Here is a 21536-nt window from a genome sequence, read left to right on the forward strand (position 1 = left end):
GTGGATGCAAGGGGCCTCTCAAATGTATGGGTAACTTTGCTTGAGGGTGGGCTGGATTGCTCAGTAGGTTCCAGTGATGGTATTGACTGGAGATGGGATTCAGCTGCCTGTCATGGGTATCTGCACGGAATGTGGATGGAATGTCACATGCCAGAGAAGTTCATGATGTACTGAGAATGGCACTTGGCTCTGCTCTGCCCAAGTGGGGTTCGCCATGTACTGTTATAATAATCTGCACTCCCTTCACATTCCTTCCTTACCTAGTCTGTTGATTTAGGTAGATTTTTAGGATTGCAGGCACGTGTTGCTGGTCCTGAGCAGATACTACAGGTAAGGACATTAGCTTTATAAGAAAACAGAAGAAACTTGTCAAGCATTAGCAACTCAGGGAATGTAGCATTTTCAAGGTACTCAAAATATCTTGAATCCACCACTGCGTGGTGCCAGGAAAAAAAATGTCCCACCATATAGAAGCGGTGCAATTGACAGCCTGCAAGAAATAGAATCTGAGAGCTGTATTTAACTGCTGTTTGGACTACTTTACAGCTTTAATTAGGTTTTGTATGTATGTGCAAGAATTTTCTGTAGGTTTGCTGTTTTACAAATAGTATACAATAGGCAATCTTTTTTCAGTCTTCCTTAGAGGTCTGATCTCACAAAATGTTGTTTGCACTCAGTGAATGAGTAGAGTAGAGTAGAGTAGAGTAGAGTAGAATAGAATAGAATAGAATAGAATAGAATAGAATAGAATAGAATAGTTCGAAGGTACCTACAATGATTATTTAGTGCAACTGCCCAGATTGGGTTGAATCAGACCCTGTGATTTCAGCTGTCATTAGACACAGAGCTAGCATGTCTCCATTTATAAACCCCCTGTGAAAAGGGCAAAATGAATAAGAATGACAAATCAACATAGAACTGGACACTTGTATATGTGAAACAAGCTTTGAAAACAATATTCTTTTATAAACATTTTTAATAGTAGGCATACATATAAAGGAAAATACTCATCTAGCACCTCTGGCAGCAGAGGTAGGGTAGTTCAGGTGTTGTCATAACACATAAAAAGCTTGAACTTTATATTTCCTAATTTACTAACACTGGGAGAGTAACTTTTTCATACACTTCTGACAGGAAATATGTACTTATTCCACCCAGAAATACATTCACATTTCACATCACCTTACTATTAGTATTCACATCAACTTAGTATGAATTTTTTTGAAGAAGAAATCATAGAAATCATGGAATGGTTTGGGTTGGAAGGGACCTTAAAGCTCATCTAGTTCCAACCCCCCTACCATCAGCAGGGACACCTTCCACTAGACCAGGTTGCTCAAAGCCTCATCCAGCCTGGCCTTGAACACTTCCAGGGAGGGGGCAGCCACAACTTCCTTGGGCAACCTAAATCTAGATATCTCCTTTATTTGAAGTGGTGGGAGAGCTTCCTGACCAGTGTTTCATAAGTTTTGTCCTTAAAAGAGAGGCAAACATATGTATCAAAATCTGAGCTCTGTCTCAGAGAGGTAAAATAAAGACAACATGTCTTACATTGATTCATAGCTATTTTTATTACTGAGCATTTTTACTGGTTTAGGGTTTTACCTTGAGTAGGATCTGCTTGTTAAGTACATGTTACTGAAATGACTATTTTTAATACAGCAGACTGCATTATCCTGAGCATCCCCACCACCACCACCTGATTACTCTGAGTGATGGACATACCTGGATATTAGGGACATTTTAGAATGCTGCGGTGCATGATCAAGAGATACACACAGTATAACTCTGGGTAAAGCCACTCCAGTGATTTTTTTCTTGTGTTTCCTGATATTTCTAATTCCACTAGTTGTAACCTGCTTCTGCATACTGCCCATCTGATTCGAGTACCATTTATCATCATTGTTCAAAAGAGGTGGGAGGGCAGGAATGGAGAGAAGATTTAACTCTGATCATTCTGCAAAATCTTTATTTGAAACCAGAATGAGGTGGGCTCTTCCCTGGAAGTGTAGCTGTGTATTTAGGTTTTCAGCTCTCCCTGTGTGTGCTTTATGTGCCATCAGAAGGAGTTAAACTTTTCACAACATTCAAATGTAGCAGAATCTGCCTTGATCAAATATTAACTAACCAACTATCCCATTCTCCTCTGATTATCATCTGAATACAGTGTTATTCATTTGTGTTTTAAACGCTTGGTTAATTGCTGCTGTCTTCCATCCTTGTCGCAACATTGTCATTAGCAGATGAAGTAGCTGTGCAATCTTGTTTGAAAGACAAGCAATTGTAAGAAATAGAAAGAGTAAGGATGAGAGAAAGCATTTTATTGTTTATACTCTTACATTTTTGTTTCATTTACATTTTTAACTGGTTCCCGCTTGCCTGAGCTGTTTGGAGCCCATTTGAATTATGTCTTTCAGAATAATTTAATCTTATTATTAAAAACAATCCTTTTATCTTTTTCACAGTTAATGAGGGAAGAAAATGCTATTCTGCAGTTTTTGATCATTTGCCAAATGTCTCTACTTCATTCCTAACATCAAGGAAGTTTATGTCTATTGTGTAAAACCAGTGGAATTAGTTGGCAGCTTTTCACTGGCATACTTTTTCTGGAAAATTTAAATCTTGCTGAAAATGTTATTTCCATTAGGAAAATGAGGGTTCCCTAGCTGCCTACCTGGAGGTTTCTTGGCAACATGACATTTTGCTTGCAGAGAGAAAGCAAAATTTGAAAAGAGCTTTATGGACAGAAAGCTGGCAGGCTGAAATATCCTCTTCCAATTATCCTGAAATTTTTGCTTGGAAATCTCTACCTAATATGAAACTCATATTCTTTTAGCTTTTGCGTGAACCTGGAGTGTGTGTGTTTGTGTCTGTGTACATATAAATTCATGGTTGTTGTTTGCAGAAGTGGATTTTCATTCTCCAGAAAGCTTCCCATGCAAGTGGCCTTAACAGCCATTCATCTCCTTTCCTGCTCTGAGGACATTTTTTAGAATAACTAACTACTCCAGGAAAGGGCCTGCTATTAAATAGGTGTTCTGTATTTCTGTTGTCTTCAGAACATGTGAATGGTGCCTCTAAGAGGACAAAAAAATGAAAAGCAAAACTACCCCAAATAGCAGCTTGGTTTGTTTCTCATTGTAATCTAATTTTTGTTCCATGAACAGTGTTTGAAATTATTAATCATATTATCTTCAAGATAATATTTTGTTTCCTTCCTACTGATTTAATGAGCCTCAGGTTAGTAAGAATTAATAGCAATTATACAAGCCTCAAAGTCTTGAACTGAACTTTAGACTTTTCAAAAAGCCTGAGCGTGACATAAATGGTATGGAATAAGGGATGGAGGTTGTATTGGGTCTGTCTGGGATGGAGCTATTTTTCCCCATAGCAGCCCTCAGAGTGCTGTGTTTTGTATTAGTAGCTAGAAAGGTGTTGATAACACACCGGTGTTTTGGTTACTGCTGAGCAGTGCTAGCACAGCACCAAGGCTGGCTCTCCAACATTTCCTCCCCCTGCCCCATCCCAATCCAGTAGGTTTGGGGTGGGGAAGGTCTTGGGAGGGGACATAGCCAGGACAGTTGACCCAAACTGACCAAAGGGATATTCCATACCATATGATGTCTGTTCAGAAATAAAAGCAAGGAGAACGGAGGGGGAAGGGAGGGCATTTGCTATTTATGTTTGTCCTCCAGAGTAACCACTATGCATACGAAGCCCTGCTTCATGGGAAGTGGCCAAACCGCCTGTTGATGGGAAGTAGAGAATAAATATTTTGTTCTTTTGCTTCTGCACGTGCAACTCTGCTTTGTTCCTATTAAACCGCCTTTTGTCTTGACCCATGAGTTTGGGGTTTTTGTTCCTTGTTATTTTCTCCCCTCCCCATCCTACTGAGGAGGGGGGTGATAGAGCAGCTTGGGCCCCTGGCATTCAGGCAAGGTCAAGCTACCACACCCAGGCAAAGAATTATAATCTAGGGGAGAAGCAGAAGAAAGGTAGTGTGTTCTGTTTTTGCTCTGACCACTGTCACATTCTTTGTCCAAGCATGATCCTAGAACAAGGCAGTGGCACTGAACACCTTGTCATCTTGCATGTAAAAATTGCAAACTTGAAGATCACTTGTTCAACTGCCGTATAGTCCTCTGCATGATCCTGTGCAAGTTGTCAGTGACTGTATCTCCCAGTAGAGTAGAATCGTACCTGGATTTCTTCTGGTTACTTTATAAAGTACTTCATAATGCAAATTAGGGGAAATTAAAGGAAGAGCTGACCTAACTTATCATAACTCATCATAATGAATATTCAATTATAGTTCATTGTTAAGCTTATCTCTTTGCAATCTCTTCTTCCTCTCTTTTATTCCAGTCCCCTCTGCTGTCCCTATGATGCATCAGGTGAGTCATACTACCAATAGCATCACACTGTCATGGCCTCAGCCAGACCAGCCCAATGGGATCATCCTGGATTACCAGCTACGCTACTTTGACAAGGTGAGCAGAAAGTGATGTGATGCTGAACGTTGCATAGCTGTTACGCAAAAGAGAACAGGGAAATCTTCTGTCTGGGAAATGCACCCCTGGATCAGAATGCAGAAGGTGGAGAAAAATGCTTCAATTATGAGGGAAGAACAAGCTGTAGTAAAACCAGGTGCTCATAATATTTGGTTCATCTAACATCAATCCATCTGTGTTTGCCAACTTGGAACCATATAATGAACAATGCAAATGACAAAAAGAGAAGACACTGTAAACTAAGCTAAAAAGCTGTGGCTAACAACCTAGTAAGTTTAGCACCAGCTGACACACATAACAGTGGAAGGAGCTGAAGTTTCCAAATGTGTATATTGGAACTGGACTCACTGCAACATTCAGTCATGTGTTTGTGGAAGGAAGTCCTGTGTCCCCATTTATGCCTGGACAGACATCTCTAAGAAATTCTGGAGGGAGGAATGCACTCTTTCATTCACTAACTGGCAAATAATCAGTTACCTGTTTATGTGCTGGAATTACAGACTGGCAAATACAAAGCTGTTCTCCATTCACATCTTTTATGACTTTTAATCCAACTGATTTGAGGGGAAGAGTTACGTAGTGCTGTTCAAACAAGCTCCCATTCCGTTTTCTTGATCTTTCACATAATATTTTTGCAGGATTGTGCAGAGCTACTGTTTTTCTAGCAGTGGAAGGGCCTGCTATTTGTAATATTGTAATAATATGTCTAGCCGCTCCTTGGATACAGCATTACATGTGTTCTTACTCTGGATTCTCCTAGGAGAATATATGAATTTAGAGTATGTAGAAAGCAAAATTTCAGGACAGGCTAGGGCCGTTTGTATGGATATGCTTAGCAAGGAACCATAGGACAAGGTAGTTTTGTCTCTCACTTTTGTTTAGGTTGGGACTGAGGGTCTTTGGCAGAACTTTGTGGGAAGCCGAGGCCTAAAGGAAAGAAGAACAGCAGTGAGGAACAAGTAGTGTGCAAGGAAGTCAAGTCTGGAATACCAGTTGTGGTTGGGAGGCTCTGTAACAAATGCAAAGAATATTGGGCCAACATGGAAACTAGCATTCCTTGATGAGGAGAGCAAGTGGTGTGGGCAGAAGTCTCACATTCCTTTTTGGTCACTGCCATTCACAGGCAGAAGATGAGGATAATTCATTCACCTTGACTAGCGAGACCAACATGGCCACCATATCAAATCTGAGCCCCGGCAAGATCTATGCCTTCCAAGTACGAGCTAGAACAGCAGTGGGCTATGGCCCATACAGTGGAAAGATGTATTTCCAGACTTTAATGGGAGGTAAGTGCTACCATTTTGTACTCAGATCTGCATATGACCATCTTTCACTTGTGTGTATCCCTAAGTGTATTTGCTTATCCTCTGGAAGACTGCTACTAGACACTCCTACTCAGCTTGTATTCCTGTATATCATAACTTGCATATGCAGATTTGTTCACTCAAAGAAGCTTCATGCTGTCAGAGTGTATTGTTTAGGTTGTCACCATATTCCTCAGTCCTAGTTCTTGTTGCCTCTGTGTCTCTGACCAGCAGGATCAGAGTGTGTCAGTAGAACTCTCTTTAGGAGAGTGTTACAGTACATAGCACTGTACACTGCTGTAGTTTGGTCTCCAGCTGTCACAGGACATGTTACAGCTGAATGCTCTGTGAAAGTCTTAAAGACAAGTGGGACACAGGACATATACCCAGAAGCTTGCCTTCCAGCAGTATCACCATCCATTCATGCAGAGACCAACGTATGACCTTGTGATACTCTTTGGTCTGGATCAAAGGTACTCATATATGTCATCTACAAGCTAAATTGATAGGGGACAATGGGATCAAAGCTATACTGACGTGGCTGGTCAGGTGTCAGTGGACATGGGGAAGGAAAAGTGGATTCAGAGGGAGCACTGACTTTCAGAAGTAGGAAGGAGGGCACCGGAGAAGCACAGTAGTGGAGGGGTAAAGGGATAACCAAGCATTTGTTGAACTGCCAGGGCTAGCCTGGGAAGCAAAGGGCTGGTAGAAATGGAATTATAGGTAAGACCTAGTTGAGTAGAAGGGAAACACTAACAGTTCCTGTCCTCTGCATATGTGTGTGTGTATGTATGTGTCTTCCTTGCTAGGGGAGCGCTCGGAGATGGTGCAGGACCGACTGCCGCTTATCGTGGGCTCAGCACTCGGCGGCCTAGCCTTCTTGGTAATTGCTGCCATTGCCATCCTTGCCATCATCTTCAAGAGGTGAATTCCTTGACCCGCTCATGTGCACTGCAGACAGTGGAACTTTCCTACCCCCGCTACATAAACCCATCCCAAGGGAAACAGCCTGATCTACATTTATCCAGATGTCATTGAGACGCCCTTTGCTAATTAAGGAAAGATCCTGCCCCATTACTCCTATCTGAGGAGCCTCTCCTTTGGTAAACAGCTCATGTACTTAGCTGATATTTGGCTAGTTAGCAATATGAACACAAGGGAAACATTTTAAAGCTGTTGCTAAAAAGGTATTTAAATGCATCACTGTAAAGAGGGACTGTAAATTGCATTTTAGGCAAGTGGAAAATGAAACAATGTAGTGAAGAAGGACTAGTGGAATAAATATTTAGATCCACCTATTTAGAAGGTGCTAAATACCCTTTAATCAAGAACCAAGAGACAATAGCTCATTTGCTGAAGAATAAAATCTGTACAACCCCAGTGGTTCCACAGAACCCTTAACTCATAAAATACAGGTTAAAGAAAGTAAATGCCACCTCCCATTTTGTGAATTAAAAAAGGACAGATAAGTCAATGTAGAAATAATGTGTTATGGTAAAAAAGAAGGACAGAATATTTAAAGAGGAAGACAAAAATGCAAGGGTGGCTACTTTTGTAGAGGCACAAAAGTAAACAGCAGGGACTTTGTTACTTGAAGAAAAGAAACATTACCCACTCCTTGAATTTACTGAGGTTTGAACTTAATCCTCTAGATTGTCAGTAATGGATTTCTGTATGTCTCTGCACAAGAGAGACTTTTTAGCTTTTTCTACTGACCTAAAAAAATGTATGAACTACTTAACTTTAGAAAGTGACATCTAGTTTTAGTTATTTCTTTTTTGTTCTCTTTACTTTTCTACATTTGTTTTCTCTTTCTGTGTATATTCTCTTTTAATATTTTTCTTTCTGGAAAGAAAAGAATTATCAAATATTGTCATATTTGCATTGTTGCCTCCTTTTGTAGGTTTGAACTGTTAAAAATATAATTTCTTGTTACAGCTGGAAATGTGATGTTATGTGCACAACTCAATAAAGCATATATTTTTCTAAAAAAAAATAAAGCAAAGCCAGAATAAATTAATATTACCAAAAACTGTGTTGGGGAAAGACATTAATGGGTTTCTGTAAATGTATGTACATAAAAGGAGATATCATAAAATATAGATTCTTTTATACTTGAAGGATCATGTGCAATTAATAGACAGTTGCTCAGAAAAAGTGGAGATACCAAATTTCTATTTTAAATTTATCCTGGATGAGAAAAGTAAGTTTGAAGATGCAGGAAATGAGGAACATCAGGAAATGAGTAGTTCTTTAAAAAGTTGAATATATGTAGAGTCCAATGCTATAATTTTAACTTGTTTTTATAAATTGTTGGTACACAATTTCCAGGCAATATTCAACGTGAATCACCTATTTTAGGTAATTGTTTGGGGGTTTTTTGTTTTGTTTTGTTTTGTTTTGTATTTTTATAGTGGAAAACTATTAGTATTCAGATAGCCTATAGAAAAAGCATGAATGTAGACCTGACTTTCAGATGCAACAGCAGAATTAAAGTTCTCAGGAACAGGCCCCCAGTAAAGCCAATTTCTTTCCATACAACAGAAGAGATTTTGAAGGTAGAACAATCTGTATTTTTCCAATCTTAGCAGAATTTAAAGAGATAAGCCTGACAAGAATAATACACGAAGTTACCTGTTAGAATGACAGAATTAGTTATGTTAGTAAAGAAAAGTGACATAATGTTTCATGATATTCTGTCTTCAGATGCTAATTGAATCAGCAGCTATGTGGTCTTGTGCTGAAACAGCAAAGCATATGAGTTGCCACAAATCCATGCATACAGCAGGGGTACTACAAGATAACACAGGGTGTGATTTACAATCTGATCTAATTAATATGATTTAGAAAAGACTGTAAACTACATGAATTTTACATTTTTTGAAAAAAAAAAATATGAACACTGTTGGGAACAAATGAGGTGACTTGAAAATGGAAAATATGTTTAGAGCAAACCAAGAATAGGATGACATTTATAAAACAATTAGATCATGTGGGAAAAAAATGCTTGAATCACACATATTTGAGAGGAGAATGAAATCTCAGAAATGGCTATGCTGAGAAGGACCTATGCTTACTGGAAATTAGATGCATATATGCAATAAATATTACAATAATAAAGACCATATCTGTTTTGATCTGCACATGCAAAAATCACACCATGGAACAGATTGCTCTCTGTCTGACTTTTTGTGGTTGGGTTTGGGTACCATACTTATGAAAAGAATAGTCAAAGCAAATGCTGTTAAGAGACCAGGAGGAAAAAAAAAATTAATCTTTGGGGGAAATAGATACAAATTAAGCATTAGAGTAAATAGCTCTTAGAATCTTTTTTAAGAGCTTAAAAGACGTCACAGGAAATGGCTTAGATTAGTATTGAATAATTTGTTGTAATTAAATGAAATTAAAAAGCAAATTTAGCCTGAATAGCAAGAAAACTTCCAAGACAGTAATGTTAAACTGTAATATTTTTTTTTCAGGATAGTGCCGGAGGCCCTATCTTTTGTCATATCTAAAGTGGGGATGCAAACAGTGATGTAAAAACTGCCACATAGAAAACAATCATGCAGTGGTTACCAAGAGATGGGCAGGATCTTTACACCCATCTTCTATCCCTAAATTCAAGGATTCTCTGAGTCTTGCATTGAGAAGCCTACCCCAACATCCTATGGGAGAATCTTGTGTGTGTGTTTGACTTTCCTTTCTTTTGTGTCCTGCAGTAAAAGGCGAGAAACTCCATACACAGACCGTCTGCAGCAGTATATCAGTGCACGAGGTAAGTGTTCTTGAGCAACAGGTGGCAAGGACATGTCTTTTCAGGACTCATTAACACCCATATCTCTCAGGGTTTGATTCTGGTGATGTTTTGGACTGTCTTCTCCACTGCAGGACTTGGAGTGAAATACTACATTGATCCTTCAACCTATGAAGATCCCAATGAAGCTATTCGAGAATTTACCAAGGAGATTGATGTGTCCTTCATCAAGATTGAGGAAGTCATTGGATCAGGTAGTGTGAGAATCAGCAGATTTTGAAATGTCTTCTTGTTCACCTTGAGACCTGGCACATTACTGTCCTGAAATGGACCCAACCATGGTACATCAAGTGTCTTAGGATAGTTAACCTTCATTTTTACCAAAATTCATCTTAACCTACTTACCCTTAGATGCTGGCTCCAAATGAAGTTTAAAACACCCTTTCAAGACTCACAGCTCCTCATTTTAACCCTGAAGATGTAGTCTCCAACTTGAGCCTTCATCAAGAACTTTACCTTAACCCAAACAGTCCTAGTAATCCTATTTCCAAGCAGTGCTCGGAGTCTTCCACAGTAGGATGTTGTAGTGCACCTGACTAAAATTCTTTGTTATGTTTTCTTACTTGAGGTGTGTTTCTTCCCTCTCTGACAGGAGAGTTTGGAGAGGTGTGCTTTGGGCGCCTAAAACACCCAGGGAAGCGTGAATACACAGTAGCTATTAAGACCCTGAAGTCAGGTTACACAGAAGAACAGCGGCGGGAGTTCCTGAGTGAGGCCAGCATCATGGGGCAATTTGAGCATCCTAATGTCATCCATCTGGAGGGTGTGGTCACCAAGAGCCGACCAGTCATGATTGTCACAGAGTTCATGGAGAATGGATCACTGGATTCCTTCCTCAGGGTACCACAACCAGAGTCTCCCACAGCCGTTACCTCTTCATCTTGCTGTGTGCCACTCTCAGATCTGATAATTTTGCCTGTCCTTCCTCGTCACTCCTGTCTCTATAAGTCCTCAGTTGCTCTCTTCAGGTGCAATAGAAATAATAGCAAATTACCAGAGTAAGTGGTTTTGGGCCGACATGGTGAAAATATTCCAAAAGTGCACCCATCATATAAAATTTCTTCATTATTTTAGACTTCTCCAGTTCAAGTAATTAATGGTAAACAGTACTAAATTGTTTATCTTTGTACACAGCCTTCTAGTTCCTTGTGTGCATGATCCAAATTTTGCCTTTCTAATAATGTTTCTTAGATTTTATTCCACTGATTGTTTTTCAACATTGTAATGAAGTAATGAAACTTGTAGACATTTTTGTACTCAGAGTTTCCAGTGTTTTTTCTAGTAATGAAACACAAACACAGACATTTTTGTAGTACATATACTTCACTTCTTTTTTTTGTTACTGATTCATACGCTAATTCAACCACAAATGCTTTGGCAGGTACGTTTTGAAAAGTGCATGAATCCATCGTGTAGAATTGCATAGAACCCATTGTAAAGATCTTAAAACAGTAAGAGCAGATTTGTCTGCTCCTGTTTATTTAGCCATCTTAGTAGTTAATGAGACTAGGCATAGGATGCTAAGGAAGAATATGGCCACAAGATGAGATTTGTTTTCAGAAAAAGATCAGCAGTGTCTGACTTAATTTGAGATTCATTCCTTTAAGCCCATCCTCCTTTCTTATTTGCTGTCCCCGAATCTTCAGATTTTGTCTGAAGTTGTACATTCTCTAACTTCATAAATCCACCTTGTTACCTTGCTCTTTGTTAGTTTCCCATGTTGGCTTCATGTTCTGTGGTCATAAACGCCTACATTTGCCTCCTCACTTGCAGCAGAAGGAGGGACAGTTCAGTGTGTTACAGCTGGTGGGAATGCTACGGGGGATTGCAGCTGGCATGCGCTACCTTTCAGACATGAATTATGTGCATCGTGACCTGGCAGCACGTAACATCTTAGTCAACAGTAACCTTGTCTGCAAGGTGTCAGACTTTGGTTTGTCCCGCTTTCTGGAGGATGATGCTTCAAATCCCACCTATACTGGAGGACTGGTGAGTCACTACAGAGTGAATTACTGCAGTACTGCCAGCTCTAATTTTTTTCCTGCGTTCCGCCTTCATTTGGTGTACCCTTTTTAGTCCATCTTGATACCAGAGAGACCAGTGGGGTAGAGCTATCTATCTCGTGGGCTATCTGTTCCAAACAAGTAAAACACAAAAATAACTGAATATCTGATCCACTTTGCTACGTGAAATAAATTCTCAGTACCATTCTTTGCAGAACAATGTTGAATAGGACAAACTTCATAACCTGATATAGGCATTATCTTTCCCCTTTCATTAGATTCTTACAGGAAGTATAAAGGACTGAAGGAGAGATTGAAGTCCTGTACTACCACCCTTTACGGAAAGAGTTGGGTTTTTTTCCTACAGAAAAGATAACTGGCATAAGTATATTTATGGGCTTGCAATCAACCATAAAATGAACTTCTTACCTATCAAGTTCTGACACCTGTTACACATACTACAAAAGGGGTGGGAGTACAGCAGGTGGGTTGAAACTACCATTTGTTATACAGGGGATGAAGAAGAATTCAATCACTGAAAAATAAAACAAGTTTTAGATGTATGTGTTTTGAAGAACCAGCACCTGAATGATATTTTGTCTGGCAGGTCATACCTGCAGTCAGAGAGGTTGAGATGGAAAGAGGTAGAAGTTAATGCTAGCCACTCAGTGTATCTGCCCTTGGTGTTGCAGGCTGGGATTGTTTAAATGGCCTTGGATTTCCAAATGATTGTAACTTTCAGGAGGATTTTACTATCTGCCACCTCTCAAATGCTGCAAAGAAGAACTATAAAAGTTAAAATCTGTTACCTCGTGGGATTTGTAGCAGCAAGGAGGCATGATTCTGTTTTTTAGTCTATATTTGTCAATAGAACAAGGTGGAAACCTTGAACATAGTTTGAATTTAAACCAACAATGTCTCCAAGACAGCATCAACTGGACTGGCACTCCATGCTCAGAGTTGTGTCATGCTACCAGCATCTGATCAGTTCAGTGATGTCATTTTCACAAACAGTCCTTATCTCACTAATATTCTGGTTGCTCTCTGACTGCTTTCTAGGGCTGCAAAATCCCCATCCGTTGGACTGCCCCTGAAGCTGTCCAGTATCGCAAGTTCACCTCCTCTAGTGATGTCTGGAGCTATGGCATTGTCATGTGGGAGGTGATGTCCTATGGTGAGAGGCCTTACTGGGACATGTCCAATCAGGATGTAAGTTTTAGAAGTGGTGAGAATGTACATCTGTTTCTCTGTCCTGTATCAATTCAATTAGAAGAAAGTCATACACTGCCAAGTGATTGACACTCATTTGTCTTTTCCCATCTGAGATAAAACTTTGTGCTTCTTTTCCTGCAGGTAATTAACGCCATTGACCAGGACTATCGCCTGCCACCACCCCCAGACTGCCCAACTGTTTTGCACCTGCTGATGCTTGACTGCTGGCAGAAGGAGCGGGTCCAGAGACCCAAATTTGAGCAAATAGTCAGTGCCCTAGATAAAATGATCCGCAAGCCATCTGCCCTCAAAGCCACTGGAACTGGGAGCAGCAGGTGAGATGAAGATTTAGTGCAAAATAGGAGGGCTTGTCTCTTGGTAAACATCATGAGGAAAAGAAAGCAGTAAATAAGACTAATTAGAACTGCAACTTGCATCCCATATTTTCCCAACTGCATTTTGCAGCCTGATGGAACCAGAGGCAGGAGGTCAGCAAAGGAGAAGTCTTTGGTGGGGTAAATGGAACCAAGGGTAGATAGTTGTTGGGCTGATGACAGAATTACATCCTGCTGGCCTGGAATGTTTTGCCCTGTGGTTATAAAACTTGTCTCAGTGGAATGTACTCCCCAGGTACACGTCATGCCTAGTTTCCTAAAAACAGCACATAAAGAGAGTTATAGTTTTGGAATAGATTCACATGATGGGGAAAAGAGCAAATGCCATGTATAAACAGTCATTTTGTTGCCATGCTTTTGTCTGATGGGTGTTGGAGCTGAAACAGCACTCATCATCTCATAGGTTATTTTCTGATCCAAGGAGTGCATCTCTAGGACAAGGAGAGCTAGTAACAAAGGTAAAAGGGTGTAAGGTCTCACCTCTGCCTCAGGAACCTCCTCACTGCAATTTTTTGCCTAACTAATAGGTGTAGACCTAGAAAGTGTGGAACAATCTGGGGCAACAAGAAGAGAATGTGGCTGAGAGACTATAAAAGAGGAAGGAAGGATCAATTGCTTGGGTTAGGTTTATTGTTTTCAGGTAGAAAAGGGAACATAGGTAGTCTAGAAACAGGGCATCAAGGTGGGACTGTAGGAATCAGGGCAGGAAGAACAAATATAATTGCTCTCCACCATTCTCTGCTCTTCAGAGGTTGCATTTTTTCCCTCTCATAACTATTACCTTACTAGTGTGGTCAGCTGATGTTGATAACTTAGGTTTTTAGAACCTGCTTCTTTTGCAGACCATCTCAGCCTCTCCTGAGCAACTGTCCTCCAGATTTCCCTTCACTCAGCAATGCCCATGAGTGGTTGGATGCTATCAAGATGGGCCGTTACAAGGAGAATTTTGACCAGGCTGGTCTGATTACATTTGATGTCATATCACGCATGACTCTGGAGTAAGTAGATGGGGAGAGAGTGGCAGGTACCTGACACTGAGTTTTCCATGCAGAAAGTGAAAGCAGTCTGAGAAATATTTAGTAAGGGCTGTAGGGAGAATATAAACACATGAAAAAGGAGAGGTAAGCCAGAGCAAAGTAGCTACTGTTTCTTACATCTTATTAGGGCCTCTGGACACCCCTCATACAACAGTACATTTCTAATCTCTTTCTATAAGCACTAATACTGATCCCATGTACACTACAAAACATATTGTCAGTGTTGCAGAGAGACTGTTACATCAGAGTGTTCATGACTGCTGCCACAGGTAATAACCACTTTTAAAGAGATGTGAAGAACCAGCCATACCGTATACAGGGTTAAAGTGTTATGCAGAAGACAGAAGCCAGGAAAAGGAACATTCTTAGAATCATGGAATGGTTTGGGTTGGAAGGATTCTTTAAAGATCTTCTAGTCCAAACCCCCTGCCATCAGCAGGGACATCTTTCAGTAGATCAGGTTGCTCAAAGCCTCGTCCAACCTGACTTTGAACGCTTCTAATGATGGGGCATCCACAACTTCTCCTGCCAAACTATTTATTTGTCTCATCACCCTTTCTTATATCCAATCTTAACCTAATCTCTTTCAGTTTAATACCATTGCCCCTTGTCCTGTCACTACAGGCCCCCTCTCTCCATCTTTCTTGTAAGCCCCCTTTAAGTATTGAAAGACTGCAAGAATGTCTCTCCGGAGCCCTCTCTTGTCCAGGCTAAACAACCCCAACTCTCTCATCCATTCTTCATAGGAGAGGTGTTCCAGCCTGATGATCATTTTCATGGCCCACTTCCACTGCTTCTTTTTGTATCATAACCTACCAAGTTCTGCTGACACCTCATACATACACACATTTGCCAAACAAAACCAGAAGCCTTGTCAGCTGTTTCTCAAAGATAAACATGCACATATATTCATACACATTGATTTGGATCTACAGGGAAATGGACTGGGACTGTTCAGAACAAGAAGCTGATTTTAACACCTTCCACATCCTCTATTCTCTTCCAGAGATATCCAGCGTATTGGCATCACCCTCGTTGGTCACCAGAAAAAGATTCTAAACAGCATCCAGCTCATGCGAGTCCATTTGAATCATCTTGAACCAGTTGAAGTGTGATGTTTACACCATCCTTTTTCCACTAGTCTCAAACTCTGGAAAGATTCTGGGTGAATTCAGCAGGATATTCACTGTAAGAAAAAGAGATGTCATTATGCTACTCAAGAGATATCAGTATGCTACTTGAAGACTTAATGCACCCAGAGAGTGCACACAGCTTGCACACTACCTGTTCCATGAACAAAAGCAAACCCTTGCCATGATTTGAAAGCAGAGCTAAGTAACTGGAGGCACTTAAATATGGCTGACATCATACATTGGTAATGGGTTGGGGGAGGGAAAGTTGTAATAACACGGGGAGGAGATGAAATAATACCTTAGACAGATCATAAGCACCTATTGCCTCTTCTCTGCCAACAAAAGGTATCAGACAACTTTACAAAGCCACCAGCAGGCTTTATCTGTGTCTGGGAGCTCAGCACAGCTACAAAGACAAAATAAAGGCAACAAAAAAATTACCATTTTTTCCAAAGAATGCCATCATGGTGTGAGACATTATTACTCGGATGGAGATGAGCATCAGACTATCACTTGGTATGCCAGCTTGGTCTGGAACTCAGGTTCCAGTTAATGCATAATATGTGGTAAGCAATAAGACATGTGAACCTGGTGAAGAGGTTGAGAGTAAAGGGCTCAAAATTCTATGCTATTTCATGCGCAGTTCTTGGGTCTGCTCCATGATCCAGGAGGGAAACTTGCTAATCCTTTGTGCTCACGCAAGGAACAGCAAGTCCTTGGTGCTATGCAACTGTATTTATGAAACTGCCAAGAGAATGGAACAGTAAAGATTCCTAGAATCTATCCTGCTGGATCTGCAAGTGAAGAAGGAAACTAATAGGTTCTGGTCTTCACAAGCCTATTATTGAAAGAAAAGGCATAAATTGTGTTATTCTGAAATCCTGAGCATCAGAATTTGGGTTTTGTTTTCTTCTGACCCCCTTACAGACGTTGAAAAGTGTGACAAAAAAATCTGAAGCCCTTTGCTGTTGAAAAATACTTGGTCTTTTTCTCACCCTAACCAGCTACATCAATGAGCACAGCTGACTGAATATTGTTTTTGAAGAAAATGCAGACCTGCAGTAAAATAGACAATTGGAACAAGGGAGGTGAAACTCTTTCACAAGTTCTTATCAAGAGTGTTCAGGGAAGGGTGCCAGTCCCACAAGTCACTTCAGTCCTTAAAAAAAGGAATTACAATGTCCTTAGCATCAACTGTGTTGTCTGGTAGAGATGCATGAGAATACAGAGCCTATGTCTCCCTTCAGACAGACTAGCAGCTGCTTAAGGAAAGATCTACTTTGAGGAGAAGCAGAGCTTCAGGACTGTATCTATCCCTATGCAGGAGTATGAAAACATGAAGCTGAGCTTGAGAGGAAAACTCATAAATAATACACCTGTCCACCTCACCAACACATAGAAAGCAAAATGGAAATGGCCTTGTTAAGCAAGACTTGAATGAAGACATTACATAAAAAGATACCTCCTTTGTTTCTTGAGAGGAAATAACTCTAGCTATTCCAATCTGTGCCCATCTTTTGGCTCACTGTGAACTAGTAATGAACTTACTGTATTTCTCCATCTGTCAAGGTTAGAATAGCACAACTTCTGCAGCTACTACTCATGTGTGGATTTAAGTATTCCCTTAGTCAACCCAGCAATTGAAGACTGAGAAGCCACATTTAATAGTTATTGAAGAGTCCCATAAGATGATAGGATGTACCACAGAATAGTTGCACTACATTAACAAGCAGAGTTCAGACTCTCTATTACACTATTAGAGAAACATTATTGTTCTTTTTTTTTTTTAGTTGAAGAGGGAGAGTAGCAGTGTATTCTTTCAAGATTTAAAAAGTCAATCCAAAAACAATATAGGGAAACAAAAATAAAACACCCATGGCAGTACAAAGAGAGTGTGAAGATTAAAAAAAACCCTCACATCTGACTAGAGTGAGTCCAACCCTAGAAAATTTGAGTCTGTTGCTTTTTAAGAGGTTTCTACAAACTTGTAGTACTCACAAATCCAGTTGCATGTGTGCTGACTGACTGTCAGCTCCACCTACAGCATCTAAGACTGCAAAAGTGTTGTCCTCTTTAGAAAACATATTGAGCACGAGATGCTGGGGGGCGTCTGTGGTCTCTGTCACCTTCCATGTGTATTCACCAGAGGATAACAAGGCATGTTATTCTTATATGACTGTATTCTAGAAGTTCTGTGGGCCACTTCGGGAAACACAGCAGGCCATGTTTTGTACGCCTTGGATGTTCAAGATCAGTGGAGAAATTAGTGATCTAGTTCAAATCCTGTGGCCTCTTTTCAGCCCAGTGAAAACTTATATACACAAAATACATTCTCTCTCTTTACACAATGGGAGACAAATGAGAACCTTGTCTGAATCTCCTACCAATGACAATGAGGTTTAATAACCCCTTATGGGAAGCTGCAGTGAAATGAACTGCTTGGTGGTAGTTCAGGCAGTAGGACATTTATTTTTGCATATTAAGTCTATGGCAAAGTAGTTTTTACAGTCAGAGGAAAGGGATTTACTCACTACCAAGGCAATTAAGTAGTGACTGGATATTGTTCCTCCTGTTCTAAAGCAAGGTTGCAATGTCTCTATCATAGTTCCAAGGGATTAAGTGTCAAGATGTCCTGGCTGTGGCTAGAACTGCACAAAAACAGGCTTGGGGTTTTCTGTAATAAGTCTTTCTATTCTTTTTATTCCCAGGGTGGTATTCCCAGGTCCTATTTTCAGAGTACTTCTTCCATAATTTGGCATCCAAAGGCTCTCACGTCACAATGCATCTTGTGTTATTTGTCATCATGTTGGTTCTCAACTCTGCAAGCATGGAGGAAAGGCAGTCATGGCAAAAGCATTAGAAATATCCTGATCTCACTTTTCTCAATCATGTCAAAGCAGAAATCTACATTCTGTTTCCACAGACATCGTCTGGGATGTCCTGCAGTATATGAGAGCACCCTCAACATGTAGGGATGAGAATCAGGAGGGAAAGGAGTGGGGGTCACCTAGGCATCTGATATCTGTTCTTCACCAGAAGAGTGAGAAACAATGCAAAAGACTTACAGAGCTATACAGAGAAGTAATGGTGGATTAACAAGTTACTGCCCACGTTTACTCCATGTCTTACCTTTGATATGCAGTGAATAAAATGACTGAGTAAATGAAATGCACAGGTATCAATGCATAGACCTTCATGAGGGCATTAAGCATTTGTATGAAAACTCAGAAGTCATACCTACAGTTGGAAAGAATATATTGCAAAGACTAATAACTCTTCTGCTTAACACCAACTTTTCACTATCTGGAAACAAGATGAAACTTCACCTTAAGGAAAGCTGGTTTGTAATTATTCTTGATGAGGTTCCATGCATTTGCCTTTTTGGTGTCTGTTGCTGGACAGTTTCCCAGACAGATAATTGGGTCTGTACCAGTATGTCAGTTAATGTATTGTACTGCCAAAGAGCACATCAGGCAAGCAAGTTCCCACCTATGCTGCTTCAGCAGCCAAGTGGAATTCTCAGTCAGGAGCTACATGTCTGTGCACCTCCTGCCTCACTAAGCCATGGTGTGTTTATGTCAAAAGCAGGCCCTGCTCACCCAGAATATTCAAAGACAAGCACATAAGCTTAGGTTTTTGCATCCATGTCTGACATGGTGTTGAGGGAAAGCTCAATGACAGTATGATTTACGCAGTGATTTCTGTGTTTGGCATCTGAGTACCCTCAGTGCATATGCAGATAATATGGCTTGCAGTCCCTGTTTTGGTTTGTTTGTTTGTTTTTTTTTAAATTCAAGGATGTAATCTTAGTGCATACTTTGACAACACTATATTAGGGCTAGTTGAGGTGTTCTGCTACCTGAAACACAGAAGAGAAAGCTTAACTGCCCTCAAAAAGCCTTATAGCTTATATATTTTATCTCCCTTTTCTGGGTGATAAGAAAACTCTCTTCCTGAAATAGTCTCAGTTGAAACATTCAGATTCATGAAAACATATCAATATTTCATTCTAGTTTCTTTCATGACCTTTGTTCTTTGAATGAACAGAGTAATATGGTCTGTTAATCAACAGCTGTAAGAACAAGTCACAAGTATGAGTACAATGGGTTGGCATCTATGCCTCAATAAGTTAATAGAGTTATTTTAGTTATTTGCAGGCATTGAGGGATGCAGAAACAGAGGAAACAGAGTGTTTCCATAGTTGCCATGAGACCAATGTAACAAAGATAAAATCCATGCTTCTAATTACCTTTGAATTCATGAAACATTTACATGTACTTCTCGTCTAGCCCTGCCTTTGCTCATAAGAATTCATTTCTTCTCTCTGTAAGAAAATTCACAACTCTTCTCAACTGAACATGCCTCAGTTATCAATGGCATCCCAACTCTGCCCCTTCCAGGACTGGCAAGCAGTCTGTCCCTTCCAACACACTCTTCATAATTCACAACAGGGAGTTACATAGCTGAACAGTTTCCTCACCTGTGCTCTCCAAAGCTCATCCAGCTCAATTGCTGTTTATGTGTCACTTTTTGTACACTGTGAACTTAGGATAAAGAGCTGTTTGCAATCTGCAGCAGCTCTGTAAGAGCTGTCTGTAATCCCACCATCATCAGGTCACATACTTCTTTATACTCTAAAAAAATTAAATATTTAAATGTCTCCACGCCACACATCTCATTTGGCCCTCCCGTCATTGTTATGGTTCTCTTTTTCATCACATTTTTGGGCATCCTTTTTAAGAGGAGACTATCAAGAACAGACAAGATCAGTCTCACTAATACTATACATGGACAGGAAACCAGCCCCTCACAATGACTTTATTCCCTGTTTATTCACCCACAGATCACAGTAAGCCTTTCACAACTGAGTTCTTTGGCTGCTAGGGCACCCAGATCCTTATAACATTTTTTTTTTTTTTTTTTAGGAAATCCACCCCATGGAGATAGAATGTGCACTCTTTTTTCCCCAGCTGTCAAGGACTAGCCTTAGATGAGAGTTTTAAAAAAAATTATTTTTATTTTAGTATTTTACAATGATAAGCAGCTTTTAATCAGTATTATCAATCTGTTCTGCAAAATCACAGACCATAAAATGGTCCATATGTCAAGTCTGGACCACACAAGGTCCATTTTATCAGAGCTTTGCTGTCCAAATCTCAAACCAAATACTCAAAAGAAGCACCTGGATTAAGGAAAATATAACAGTGTCTGCCACTTCTTCCCTAGATAGTTTTCATTTGCTTGTTCAGGACCTCATTGTCAGAAGAATCAAGCATCTGGCTATTCATGATTTGCAATCCCTTCTTAAATACAGTGACACACTGAACCTGTGGCTTCAATTTCCTGAAACTCCAAGGTCAGAAGAGTCCCAAATCCTGAGCCATACTGCTAATGAATTTTTTAATTACAATTAGGAATTTAAAAAATAAAAAATGTCTAAACAAGGAAAGCCAACCAGAGTTTTTGTCTCTATCACCTAAAAATGTAATGACTTTATCAAAAGTAGGCCTTACCACCTGCCAAATATTTATTCGTGACTGCTGTTCTGTATTCCTTCAATTTTTTGCCCTTGGTGAAGCCATGTTGGCTGTCTTTAATCACCTCCCTGTCTTCCATATGTTTCAATATATCTTCCAGGGTGATCTGTTTCATTATTTTATTGGGCACAGAGGTAAGTCTGACTGGCTGGTACTTCCCAGGCTCCTTTTTACCCTTTTTAAAAATGGCAGTAATATTTCCCTTTTGCCAGTCACTGGGGACTTCACCTGGTGGCCATGATTTTTCAAATATCATGGAAAGTGACTTGGCAACTACAGCAGCCAGTTCTCTCAGGACCCCATCTTTCAGGGATGCATCTCATCAGGTCCCATGGACTTTTGTATATTTGGGTTCCTTAGGTGGTTATCCTGATCTTTACTTACAATGGGTGGGACTTCATTCTGCTAATCCCTGCCTTGAAGGTCTTCCTTGTGGGAAGAGAGATTACGATTGAAAACAGGCAAAAAAAATTGTTGAGCACTTTAGGCTTTTCCATGCCAGTTTTCACCAGTTCTCCTGTCATATACTGGGGTAGGGGAGTACATTTTCATTAATCTTCCTTTTCTAGGACAATGTACCTGTAGAAGCC

General features: G+C 40.1%; 1 protein-coding gene across 1 annotated transcript; it reads left to right on the forward strand.

Annotated features, from left to right (window-relative positions):
- Positions 1–4365: 4365 nt before the first annotated feature.
- On the forward strand, positions 4366–15391 carry LOC104519916 (ephrin type-B receptor 5; the record flags this gene model as incomplete). The annotated part of the gene is made up of 11 exons (XM_010167288.1): positions 4366–4490; positions 5635–5797; positions 6625–6739; positions 9535–9590; positions 9704–9823; positions 10222–10469; positions 11403–11618; positions 12692–12841; positions 12986–13179; positions 14082–14237; positions 15283–15391. Coding segments are annotated over 11 exons (1652 nt in total), but the record flags the coding sequence as incomplete, so codon positions are not given.
- Between the last annotated feature and the right edge of the window lie 6145 nt (positions 15392–21536).

The sequence above is a fragment of the Antrostomus carolinensis genome, unplaced genomic scaffold, assembly GCF_000700745.2.
Source record: "Antrostomus carolinensis isolate BGI_N321 unplaced genomic scaffold, ASM70074v2 scaffold24874, whole genome shotgun sequence".
In the NCBI taxonomy this organism is placed as follows: domain Eukaryota; kingdom Metazoa; phylum Chordata; class Aves; order Caprimulgiformes; family Caprimulgidae; genus Antrostomus; species Antrostomus carolinensis.